Here is a 12,630-nt window from a genome sequence, read left to right as displayed (position 1 = left end):
TTTAAAAAAAAAAAAAAAAAAAAAAAAACATTCAATAAAAAGCCATTTCAAGACAACTGGAGAAAATAAAACAGAAATTGGGTATTAGGTAATTGTAAGAAATTAATTTTGCTAGATGTGATAATGTATCCTTCTAAAACAGGATTCTGGCCAGCCTTGGTGGTACACACCTGTGACCACAGCTACTCTGAGATCATAGCCTCTGAGGAGGCTGAGGTAGGAGCCTCAGCAACTTAGTAAGGCCCTGTCTCAAAATTTAAAAATTTTAGCCAGGCTTGTTGGCAAATACCTATAATCCCAGTGGCTTGGGAGGCTGAGACAGGAGGATCACAAGTTCAAAGCCAGCCTCAGCAAAAATGAGGTGCTAAGCAACTCAGTGAGACCCTGTCTCTAAATAAAATACAAAATAGGGCTAGAGATGTGGCTCAGTGGTCAAGTGCCCCTGAATTCAATCCTGGTACCGCCACCCTCCAATATATATATATATTTTTTTATTTTAAAAGGGGCTGGTGATGTAGGTCAGTGGGACATACTCACTTAACATCCCTGCTTTCCACTCCCAGCACTGCAATAAACAAATAAATACAAAATAAAAGTCTTCTGTTAGAAAAACATTCTGAAGTTTTTACAAGTAGAAGACCTTATGTCTGGGATTTACTTTAGGGTTTTTTGTTGTTGTTGTTGTTGTTGTTATTGTTGTTGTTCTTGTTGTTTCTTTTTCAGGTGCTAGGGATCAAACCCAGGATGCCCTGTGTGCTACAAAAGTACTCTACCAGTTAGCTACATTCCCAGCCCTAGGATTTACTTTAAAATGAGGGGCAAAAAACTTCGAGGTGTGTGGGGCAGGGAAGTGAAAAAAGACCAGCAAAATATACTCTATTTTTTTGTGTATGTTTGAAAATAACCTTTAAAAATTTATAAGCAACTCAACAATAACAAAAACACAACTTAATTAAAAATGGGCAAAGGACTTGAACAGACATTTCTCCAAAGAAGATATACAAATGGACAACAAGCATATGAAAAGATGCCCAATATCACTAATAATTAGGGAAATGCAAATCAAAACTATTATGAATGTTACCCCCAACTATTGGAATGGCTACTGCAAAAACAATAAATCAATCAATCAATAAATAAACAAATAAATAAATAAATACAGAAAATGACAGAGGATGCGGAGAAACTAGATCCCTGTACACTGTTGGAAGCACAAAATGGTATAGCCATTATGGAAAACAACATGGCAGTTTCTCAAAAAATTAAAAATAGAATCACTTTATGATTCAGCAATCCACTTCTGGGTTATACCCAAAACAAATGAAAGCAGGGTCTTGTACACCATGTCCAGAGCAACTTAATTCACAAAGCCAAAAGGTGAACACGTCAACTGACAGGTGAATGGATAAACAAATGTGGCACATATTATACAATGGGATATTATTTAGCCTCAAAAAGGAAAGAAATTCTGACATATGGTGCGACATGGATGAACCTTGGGACCATTAGAAGAAATAAAATAAGCTAGTCACAAAGAAGAATACTGATGCTTTCACTTTTATGAGGTCTTTAGAGTGGTCAATTCACAGAGACAGACCCTGGTGGTCACCAGGGGCTGAGAGAAGGGGGAAATGGGTATTGCACAGTGGGAATAGAGAAATTCTATTTTTTTTCTAATTTACCAACCAAAAAGTTCTGGAGATTGGTTACAACAATAGGAATATACTTAACATTGCTGAACTGTACACTTAAAAATGGTTAAGATGGTATATCTTATATAATGTGTATTTTACTACAATTAAAAATAAAGTTTTAGCAGAGCACAGTGGCACACACCTATAATCCCCATAGCTCAGGAGGCTGAAGTAGGAAGATCACAAGTTCAGAGCCATCCTTAGCAACTTAGCAAGGCCCTAAGCAACTTAGCAAGACCTTGTCTCAAAAATAAAAAATAAAAAGAGCTGGGGATGGAGCTCAGTGGTTAAGAACCCCTGGGTTCAATCCCTGATACCAAATAAATAAATAAAAGGTTAAAAACATTTTAGCAAGGGCCAGGGGTGTGCTCAGTGATAGAGCACTTGCTTAGCATGCATGAGGCCCTGGGTTCAAGACCCAGCACCATGAAACAAAAACAAAACATTTTAGATAGCTGCTGCAGTATATTGAGCTCCACAGAGACAGCACCAGGGAATATGAGAGTCACACATGCACTAGGTAACTCTGTGCCTTGCTGAGAAAAAGTACTAAACATGGACAAAAAAGATCCTAAGAGGCCAAGAGCAAAATAGCCTCACATGCACTCTTGGTGTGAACTTGAACTTGATAGGAGGAACAGAAGAAGCCCCCAGAGTGTTATTCTAAGAGTGCTCAGGGAAGTAGAAGACAATGTCTGCTAAAAAGAAAAGGAAATCTGAAGACATGGCAAAGGCTTCAAGGACCATTATGAAAGGCAAATGAAAACCTCCCTCCCTCCTAAAGGGAAAATAAAAAAGAAGTCCAAGGATCCCAATTCATCCCAGAGGCCTCCTTCCATCTTCTTGTTCTATTCTGAGTATCACCCAAAAATCAAAGGAAAACATCCCAGCCTGACCATTAGTGATGTTGCAAAGAAACTGGGAGAGATGTGGACTTAACGCTGTTGCAGATGACAATAGAGAAAAAATATGGAAAAAAAATTATTACTGCCTATCAAGTTAAAGGAAAACCTGATACAGCAAAAAACAGCATTGTCAAAGCTGGAAAAAGTAAGAAAAAGGAAGAGGAGGGAGATGAAGAGTAAAGGAGCAGGAGGAGGAAGATGATTCTAGTGCAATTTTTTTCTTGTCTATAAATCATTGAATTCCCCCTGTATACAACTCACTCCTTTTAAAGAAAAAAATTAAACTGCAAGTCTGTGTAAGATTTGTTTTTAAAAAGTATTCAGTGTCTTTTGGTATAATTAACACACAAACAAATATGCCTTTAGAGAGCTCTGTCCTTGTGGCATTTTTTTATATATACCTTTATTTTATTTATTTGTCTGTATGTGGTGCTGAGGATCAAACCTAGGGCCCGACACATGCTAGGCAAGCGCTCTACCACTGAGCAACAACCCCAGCCCCTTGTGGTATTTTTCAATAGCTACTCACCCAGCCTAGTACAGTGTGGGTTGTAGACCGGCATGGAAACTTAAAGCAGGTTCTTGTAGTGCACAGAACAAATTAGTTATACATGCAGAGAGTAGTTTTTCCATCTTCAATTGGGTCTAATGCAGCCAAATAATTATTCTGTTAAATGAGTACTGCTCTATAATTGCTAAAAAAAGTTATAGCTGTTTTGTTGACATTCTGAATGCTTCTAAATTCATTTTTAATTAAAAGAAATGTTTTTAAAAATGAACTAAATAAGAGCTTTCCCAGTGGGTGAAGATTATCTGATCAGACACCATCTAAAGGGACCCCACTGCTCCTGTTTCCTGGTGCTATTTGTCCCCAGCATCTGTTCTTGCCCTCTTAAGATAGTAATACACTCTCTAGTCAGACCTGGGCTCAAGGATATCCACAATAAAGACCTCATTTTCCAGCCCCATTTGCAGCCAAGGAGGCCACATGACTAAGCTCTGGCTAGTCTGTTCTGTAGCAGCTGCCAGGAACTGTGAGACATTAAATGTTTATCTTAAGCTGCTGCATTTGTGGATGTTTTGTTATATAGCATTAGATAACTAAAATGTTCATTCATGTACATGAATCTGCACGATGTTTTTCATATCTATGACATTACTTAATAGTTTTCTTAAGATTAACCAACATTAGCTGGTTACAGTGGCACACATACCTGTAATCCCAGTAGCTCAGGAGGCTGAGGCAAGAGAATCACAAGTTCAAAGCCAACCTCAGCAACTTAGCAAGTCCCTAAGTGAGTCCCTGTCTCAAAATAAAAAAGGTCTTGGGAGGTGGCTCAGTGATTAAGGAACCCTGGGTTTAATCCCTGGTTAAAAAAAAAAAAAGAATAATTAACTAAAATTAGGTATTAAATATACTTAAAAGATACCACAATACACTACAATTGAAAATGGAAAACCAGTATCAATAACATAAACAGGGGCTGGGTCTGTAACTCAGTGGCAGAGCACTTGCCTGGCATATGTGAGGCACTGGGTTCAATCCTTTGCACCACAAAAATAAAGACATGTTGTCCATCTACAACTACAAAAAAAATTTAAAAGAAAATGTTTAAAAAAAACATAAACAGAAGCTAGCCATAAAAAAAATCAGAGTGTACAACAAGCATCTTGAAAAATTGTGCTCTAGGGGCTGGGGTTGTGGCTCAGTGGTAGAGCACTTGCCTAGCACGTGTGGGGCACTAGGTTCCATCTTCAGCGCGACATAAAAATATAAATAAAAAAATAAAGTTATAAAAAAAGTAAGTTGCTTTTTAAAGAAAAAGAAGGAGGGAAGGGAGGAATGGAAGGAGGGAGGGAGGTTACCTTTAGGGAGTGGATGGATGGAATGGATAGAGATAGAGGGGGTGCAAGACTTCTTAGACAAAAGGCAGAGAAGGAGGGACAGCTGGATGAAACCACTGAGAGAAGAGCTGTGGCTCCCAAAGGGCAGAACCCAGGGCACATAGCCATCGAGTATGGATCCCTTCAGCCTCTTCTGGGATCCACATATACCCATCAGCCCCGTTCTTCCTGGACACTGCATGAGACCTAATGTAGCAGCACTTCCATCCCCACCCGCTCCCCAGCAGGGACTGGCAACTGACTACTGTAATATCCATTCTCTTCTTTTTCCTTAAAAACAAAACTCCAACTTTGAGGCTATAACCTGCCCTGCTAAAAGACTCCATTTCCCAGACAAATCTGCAATTGGGCGGTGGGAGGGGGGAATCATGTGGTGTGGGACATCTTCCAGATGCCTAACACAGAAAAGGGATGCTCAAATACAATAAGAGTAGCTCACTGGGCAAAGAAGGAAAGCGAATTATCTCAGGAAGCCTTTCCCTAATTTGGTCTGGTTTTTATTCTCTCTTGTTCCTCTGGATAGCAACATTTTTTAAAAATTCATTTATATGTGATGTTGAGAATCGAATCCAGTGCCTCATGCATGCTAGGCAAGTGCTCTACCACTGAGCCACCACCCCAGCCTCATGGAGAGCAACATTAATATTGAGCAATATTCATCTCTAAAAACCCACTGAAGGGCTGGGGATGTGACTCAGTGGTGGAGTGCTTGCTTAGTATGTATAAATGTGAGAGGCCCCAGACACACACAAAAAAAAACACTAACGCTAAGTGGACAGCAAGTGTTTGCCTTTTCATTGACTATTTTGGTTTTGCTGGTTATCTTGTCTAGAGCATAGGGTGGCATATGCTGCCAGATCTTTTCTTCTTTATTTAACTCAATATTTCTGCAGGGTGGTTAAATGTATAGTTAATATGCTACATTTCCCAGCCTCTTTTTGTAGTTGGGGGTGACCAATGATGAAGAAACCACCACTGGGAAGGCCTTGTAAAGGGGGATGACTCAGTTTAGTTTTTGCTCTTCTTCCTTTCCCTTTTCTTCCTTCCAGGAATGGTAGGGCATATGGCTGGAGCATTGGCAGCCATTTTGGATAGAAGCCACATGTTAAGAACGAGAGAACAAAGAAGACCCTCATCTCTGAAGACTATGGGGCTGCCATCCCAGTGCTGGTCTTCCAACCTCCATACTTGTTTTATGTGAGGAAACATATTGTTTAAAACTTTGCTGCCTCTCCCCACAAGAAGATTATACATCTCAGCTCCATGGACAGGTGGCTTCCCATATACTTGCTTTGGCCAAAAGAATGTAAGTGAAAAGTGACACGGACCACTTCTAAATATAAAATTTACCAGAAGCCACTGGATTGTTCTCTATACTTTCTCTTTTCTTTCTCCTACAAACCAGCAATATTCCAAGTAGGGACAGTTCCCTCCATCTGAATCTTCAATTAAGGCACTATAGAGCAGGCCCACAAATGACATGCAAAGAACATAGCATGAGCAAAGAATAAATCTTTGTTATAGTAAGCTGTGGAGACGGGGAGTTTGCTACTGCAACATAACTACCATGCCAATTCCTATGGCCCTCATAATTTGTTTAAGCCACTATTATTTCAGGATTTTGTTACTGCCAGTCAGATGCAATTCCTAACTGATAGCCCCCCATTAGTGATGACTGTCACTTGTCTATGAAAGGGCCTAAATCAGAGCTAATGAATGTTCTCTTTGGCTGCCAGGCAGGCTCTCAAATTTTCTGTTAGCCACTTCCCTCAATATTTCACCTTGTTTCCCACCTGGTACCCATCCTTCTCCTGAATCTCTTCAGTAAATGCTCCTTCTCTTCACTTTTAGCTAAATGGCTTCTGTGAGACTAACTTAGGTTGGGCCTTAAGGTGGATATGGACCAGACAGTGTGAAGAACAGCCTGAAAGTCATTGGTGGGTACCAATGAAGACATGAACTAATTTTAAAAGCAATCTTGCTGCTATGTACAGTTGTCATCCTTATTCTCATTAATATTATTATTACTTACGAAACACTTAGAACAGTGCCTGGCATATAGAGTGCTACCCAAATTTGCTGCTGTTGTTGTTGTAAGGAAGGCTACAGTGGAAACAGGAAGACCAACAAGCAGCTATCTCAGTCTCTCATTAAGAGAAAAGATGAATGGGCCAAATATGGTGGCACATCCCATAATCTCAGCAATTTAGGGAGCTGAGGGAGGAGGATCACAAGTTCAAGGCCAGCCTGGATAACAGTGAGACCCTGTCTCAAAATATAAACAAAAAAGGGCTGGTCTCAATCCCCAGTACAAGAAAAGAAAGAAAGGAAGGAAGGAAGGAAGGGAGAGAGAGAAAAGGATCATGAATAACTTCTGGGTTATATATGCAGTTCTTTAATGTTTGATCCCTCCCCTTCCATGAGTCTGTCATGGCAGGAACAGATTAGCTGGGGTCATAGATTGGATACAACAGGGTCTTGCTTGCTTCTCCACAAGACACTCAAAACAGTTACTGAATTAATAAGCAGTGCCAGAGTGACATATTTTAAAAAGCAAATCTGGATGATTTAAGTTTGAAGACTCCTCTGCTCTCCTCTATTCTATACCGAAGTCCCTCAGAGGAGAAATGGGACATGGAATGCTGGTTTCCTGGAGACTCCATTTGAAATCCAATAATCAAAACCTATCAAACAAATATCTACTGGACATCCACTATGTGTCAGAAACAGTTCTAGAGGCTGGGGACACAACAGGAAACAAGGCAGACAAAATTCCCTGGCTTTAAAGAGCTTAGTGACATTCTAATGAGAAAGACAATGAATAAATACCTAAAATATGTGATATGATAGATAATGATGTATTTAAAGGGAAATTAAAGTAGGAAGCAGATAGGGAGGGTTATGTGTATTGGAAGGCAATCACAATTTTACATAGGGTGGTGGTCATAAAGGCAAGAACTTTTCATAGGGAATAACTGGCATAGGCAAAGGCCCTGGAGCAGCAATGCAGCCCTGGCATGCTAAATGAACATGGAGTAGGCAGTTGTCACTGAAGCAGAGTGAGAGGCAGGAAGGAGGAGATGAGGTTATACAGGTAGTGGGGAACCAGCTCTTGTAGGATTTTGTAAGCCTGCTTTTTTACTCCATCAGACCTCATCTTGTTTTTTATAGTAAGGTGTGGGCCAGGGGAGGGATCAGAGTAGAAGAGGGCCCTGAACTGGGCTGGGGTTGTGGCTCAGCGGTACAGCGCTCACCTTGCACATGTGCGGCCCTGGGTTCGATCCTCAGCACCACATAAAATGAATAAATAAAATGAAGGTATTGTGTCCAACTACAACTAAAAAACAAATATTAAAAAAAAGAAGAGGGCCCTGAACTGATTTAGGTCTAGGTTCCCTCTGGCTGTAGATGGAAGAGACTTGGTGCCAGCAGGGGTGAGAGTAGGGAGACCAGTGAAGAGACTATTAATAGAGTCAAGTTGAAGGAGGGAGTTAGACAAGATCAGATTCTGGATAGATTCTTAAGGGAGAGCCAACAGGATTTGCATATGGACAGGATGAAGAACATGTTCCAGCCCACTTAGGCTAAGACGACCAGACAAACCTGTACTCATTTACTATAGCAAAGAGGGAGTTTGCACACCAGAGAGTCTTGCCAAACAAAGGAAAACATAACATATCTGGGTTTAGGGGAAGAGTGAAATTCAGGTGAAATATAAATGAAGCAGTGTTTAGATAAGTTCAAAGCAAATCAGAACTCTGTGTAAAGGGATCAATATTAGGTCTGGATTGCAAAGTGGGACTAGGTCCCGTCTCCTTGGAAGCACTAAAATTTAGATAGCTGTGGAATATTTGGTCTGGATATCCCTTTTCTGAAGCTTTGAACCTGGGCTATAAATTGAGACCGCTTTTCTCCATTTTCCCCCCGGGGTGTTGGGGATCCAACCCAGGGCCCTGAGCTACAATCTCCAGTTCTCCGGGCTATTTTTCTGTGTTGAGGTGACTTAGCTCCTCCAGAATTAGCTATTAAGATAGGAAGGACTGTGAAAGGTTTAGGGAGATAAGATAAGAAGCTCAGCTTCAGATATATTGAGGTTGAGATGCCTCTAATGAGTGGAGATGAAGAATGGACATTTTAAGTTATAGAACCCCACCTTTCCTTACATCACCGTCTCCCTTTTCTACTCGTTCAGTTCATTACCTGTGTCTACCTCTCCTGTTTCGCCCATTTTCACCTTCCTACACCCCTCCTGCAAGACCAGATGCCAAACACAGCTGCATTTCTCCTTGGGCCCCGCCCCTTCCAGGCCCCGCCCCCTAAAGCCCCGCCCCGCGCTTGCGCTCACTTGTAGAAGCTCACAGGGCGGTTGTCTGATCCCAGTTGGCCCGCAGTGTTAGAGCAGTTCGGAGCCCTGCAGTACTTGGGCATGGCTGTCCAACCCGGTTGCTTTTTGCTCGGTCACAGGCCCCACTTTACTCCTCGCCGGGAGCAGCCGATTCCCGCCCCTCCGGAGCACTCTCCTCCTGCCTCACGTGACATCCTCGGTGTCATGTGACAGGGGTGTGCTGAGCCGGCTTGCATACCAGGTGTCCCTCCGCGTTACTACTGCTACACCCTGGTCACATGGTTGGTGAGGAAACGCAAGTATGTCTACGCAAAACCGGTTCTACGCCACTCTAACCTTCATCACATGTTTAGGGAAAGGCGGCGTCCTAGGGTTTCTGAGCCTGTGCCAACCGAGTCCTCTGGGCCGGCAGGCTCTTTCCGCTCCACCCTAAACCAACATCGGGCGACTGCCATAGCCCGGATAGTCGTCCCGGTGGCAGCAAAAAGCAAAGGAGAGGGCTATGGCCTTAGCCTAGTAAAAGGTAATCACTGTACATTCCAAAGAATGAGAAAAACAGTCTGAACGAGAAGCCCCCAAATGCTTGATCAGAACCGAATAGATTGGCTGCAGCCCCGCCCTGCCTGGTACTCTGGCTCCGCCTCTTAGCTCCTATTGGTCCTGATCTCCGTCCGGCCGCCCCGAGATTGGCCAGACGGGTGGCTGCCGCGTCCAATGGGCAGCGCCGCCGGCTTTCCCGCGGCTATTCACTATTCGAGTGGGTCGTGGCGGCCGCGGCGGTTAAAGAGCATAACGGTCGCCGGTCTCCGATGCGACGATGGCTGCCTTAGGGCCGGGAGGCTACGCGCGGAACGATGCAGTCGAGAAGCTGCCATCTATCATGGGGGGAATTCCAGCGCGAAGAACCCAGTCCCCCCCTCCCCCTGCCCCACCACTCTGCCTCCGGCGGCGGACACGACTCTTGACGGCGCCCGAGGACACCGTGCAGAACCGGGTGAGAAGCTGCTCGCCCTGTCCACTCCAATTCCAGCCTTCTTTGGGCCGCACCCTGTTCATCCCTAAGCTCTTTGGCCCCGCCCATCAGTTCCCGCCTATTGGTCCCCTCAGGTTGCTCCCTAGCCCCGCCTCATCACGGAAGTTCCGCCCCCTTTGAGCATAAGGCTCTTCCCACTTTCCGCTGCCTCCTCTCGTGGGTGCTGCTCTTGGTTCTTGGCTCTACTCTCAATATTGGAGCGTTCTTGGGGTTTCTTCGGATTCCAACGCCTGGAAAAGCATTTTGCTTCTACAAATCACTGCCTAGACCCACCTTCCTGGATAAGCCCCCATTCAATCACCTTTAAACACTTCTCGTCCAGTCACCTGCCCCATCTCAACTCGGTTCTACTCTGCATTCTCTCATATCTTGCCTTCTGCTTCCTTTTCCCTCACTAAGGTGGGATTCTTATTCTATATTCCCCCTCAAAACTATGGAAAGGATGTGAATAAGTATTTCTAAAATGTCAGCAGTGCGGCTTGGGGAGGAGGGCGTACAGGATTTTAGTACTCTAAATTCTGAGACACAGAAACACAGAAAGGAATTACTTTAGAGTAGGTAGAAGGAATTCCCTTAGCACACCAGCAATTTAAGAAAAAAAAAGTGCTCTTTAACTCCTTAGGCACAAAAATCTGTTTTTATAAAATGGAGATAACATGGGGCTGGGGTCGTGGCTCAGTGGTAAAGTGCTTGCCTAGCATGTGTGAAGCACTGGGTTTGATTCTCAGCACCGCATATAAAGAAATAAAATAAAGGTTCATTGACATTTAAAAAATATTTTCAAAAAATTAAAAAAATAAAATGGAGATAACAACCATATCACAATGTTGAAGGAAGATGAAATTGTAACTGTGACCTTCTTGACACAGAGCCTAGATAATAGGTGAATATGTGGCAGCTGCTGGTGTATATTATTGCTGCTTTGTGGGTTTCTGCTGTCTTTGTACTGCCTACTCCTGGCTGCATGATTGTGGGCAGGTGGCCCTTGCCTACCTTTCTGTCTCTACCTCCCATGTCCTCCCTCTCCCCAAAGTCCTGTCAAACTTCCTGATTGCTTTCTATATTTTATTTATTTTGTAATTTGTTTTATGTATTTTTATGTGCTGAAGATCAAACCCAGTGCTTCAAACCCGTGAGGCAGGCATTCTACCATTGAACTACGACTTCAGTCCCATATTGTTATGAGGTGACTGCTCAGAAAACACACTGCTCAGAAAACACACTAAGTACGAATTTGAAACAAATAAAAGAATTTTATCTCTCTTTTCCTGACCAGGGACACTTCTGACAGAGTCCGAGTGGCTCTCTGAAAGAAGCACCTCAAACTGTTTGTGGTTGAAATATTTAAGGAAGAAAACCACATCCCATGGAATTTTGCAAATTGCAAGCAAGCAGAGTACAGGGGCTGAGAAGGCAGTTAGCAGAGCAAATACAGACCACCATATCCTGGGGACTTTACATTTGTGGGCACACAAAGTATAGGTGGGTGCACAAACTGCAGAGACAATTTTTTATCATCTTAGAAACAGCTTAACATTATTTATTATATAACACATCACATAATCCTATTATTTAATATTTCATAACCTATAATATATAATTTATAATCTATATTGATTAAGCTCAGACCATGACAATATACTGCCTGCTTTCTGTTTTTCTGGAGCTCCAAGTTCCTTTCTGCCTCCTAGCCCTTGTGGTGGGTGAATCCTCTACCTGGGCTTTTTGCTACAGTCTGCCTGCCTGCCTGGCTTCTCTTCTCTCAGTCTCATCCTTGAGTAGTCCTACTCAGAGAGACTTTCTCCAGTCTCAGTCTAAAGCAGACACCTGCCTTGATCTCTTATTAAATGCCCTATACTTCATCGCCCTTATCATATGTGTTCATGAAAGTGTTTTGTGAGCTCTTAAACTTGTATGGGAGAATAACAGTGGTAAATACAAAGAGGCAGTATATCAAGGTAATTAAGTGCACAATCTCTAGACTCAGACTGCCTGAGCTTGAACATTAATTCTGCTCTTCTTAACAAGTTTGGAACTTTTTTTTTTTTTTCCCCACCTGTAAAATGAGAATAATGATGTGGAAATCCCTCATAGGGTATTTGTAAGGATTATAGGAGTTCATAGTCCTTAAGCATTTAGAATAACACCTGGCATATTTGCATATACTCTTATTAGTGTTAACTAATGCTGTTATTACTGTACTTGGGTAGTGTCACTTATTTTTCTTCTTTTGCAGACACATAAAACATTAGCTGGGTGCCATGGCACACACCTGTAATCCCAGCAACTCAGGAGGCTGAGGCAAGAAGATCACAAGTTCAAGGCCAGCCTGAGCAACTTAGTGAGTCCCTATCTCAAAATAAAAAGCTCAGTGGTAGAATACCCCTGGTTTCAATCCCCAGTACCAACAAAACAAAACAAACAAAATCCAGCATAAGTGTCATGGCTGTGTTAGAATCCTGGCACTCCTTTCTGGATGGATAACCCCTCTGGGCCCCTGTTTTATCTGTAAGACAGGAATAACAATGATAGTAATTATATCATAGGGTTATTATGAGTATTAAATAAGTTAATACAGCTTATAGGGATTGGAATAGCACCTGGCTACCGGGAAATGCCCAGTAAATGTTAGCTACTCTATATTTGCTTTTCAATTCTGAAGCCAGTGACTTGGTTAAGGATCACTGACTATAAGAAAAAACTAATCTATTAAAATATGAAAGTACCGTACTTATATAAATTGTTCAG

The 12,630-nt window shown here is 42.4% G+C and overlaps 2 protein-coding genes across 7 annotated transcripts in view; one reads left to right on the top strand and one right to left on the bottom strand.

Moving 5' to 3' along the window:
* Positions 1–9,081, bottom strand: part of Thap8 (THAP domain containing 8) — a 12,422-nt gene extending 3,341 nt beyond the window's left edge. Inside the window, exons 1-2 of one of the 5 annotated variants that reach the window (XM_015497212.2) lie at positions 8,850–9,081; positions 538–565 (exon numbers count right to left, since the gene is read on the bottom strand). In XM_015497212.2, coding sequence (XP_015352698.1) covers positions 538–565; position 8,850 — 29 coding nt within the window. In that variant the 5' untranslated portion in view covers positions 8,851–9,081. Of the gene's footprint in view, positions 1–537; positions 566–3,128; positions 3,253–8,704; positions 8,805–8,849 lie in introns of those variants that run through there. The other 4 variants (XM_015497211.2, XM_048791192.1, XM_015497214.2 and 1 more) reach the window with 4 other exon arrangements.
* Positions 9,082–9,651: 570 nt separating this feature from the next.
* Wdr62 (WD repeat domain 62) overlaps positions 9,652–12,630 on the top strand; it is a 38,896-nt gene continuing 35,917 nt past the window's right edge. For both annotated transcript variants that reach the window (XM_048791021.1, XM_015497255.2), the window contains exon 1: positions 9,652–9,843. In XM_048791021.1, coding sequence (XP_048646978.1) covers positions 9,667–9,843 — 177 coding nt within the window. In that variant the 5' untranslated portion in view covers positions 9,652–9,666. The remainder of the gene's footprint in view (positions 9,844–12,630) is intronic.

Source organism: Marmota marmota, unplaced genomic scaffold, assembly GCF_001458135.2.
Source record: "Marmota marmota marmota unplaced genomic scaffold, marMar, whole genome shotgun sequence".
Lineage (NCBI taxonomy): Eukaryota > Metazoa > Chordata > Mammalia > Rodentia > Sciuridae > Marmota > Marmota marmota.
Note: the sequence above shows the minus strand (reverse complement) of the source record. Positions and strands in the feature narration are given on the sequence as shown.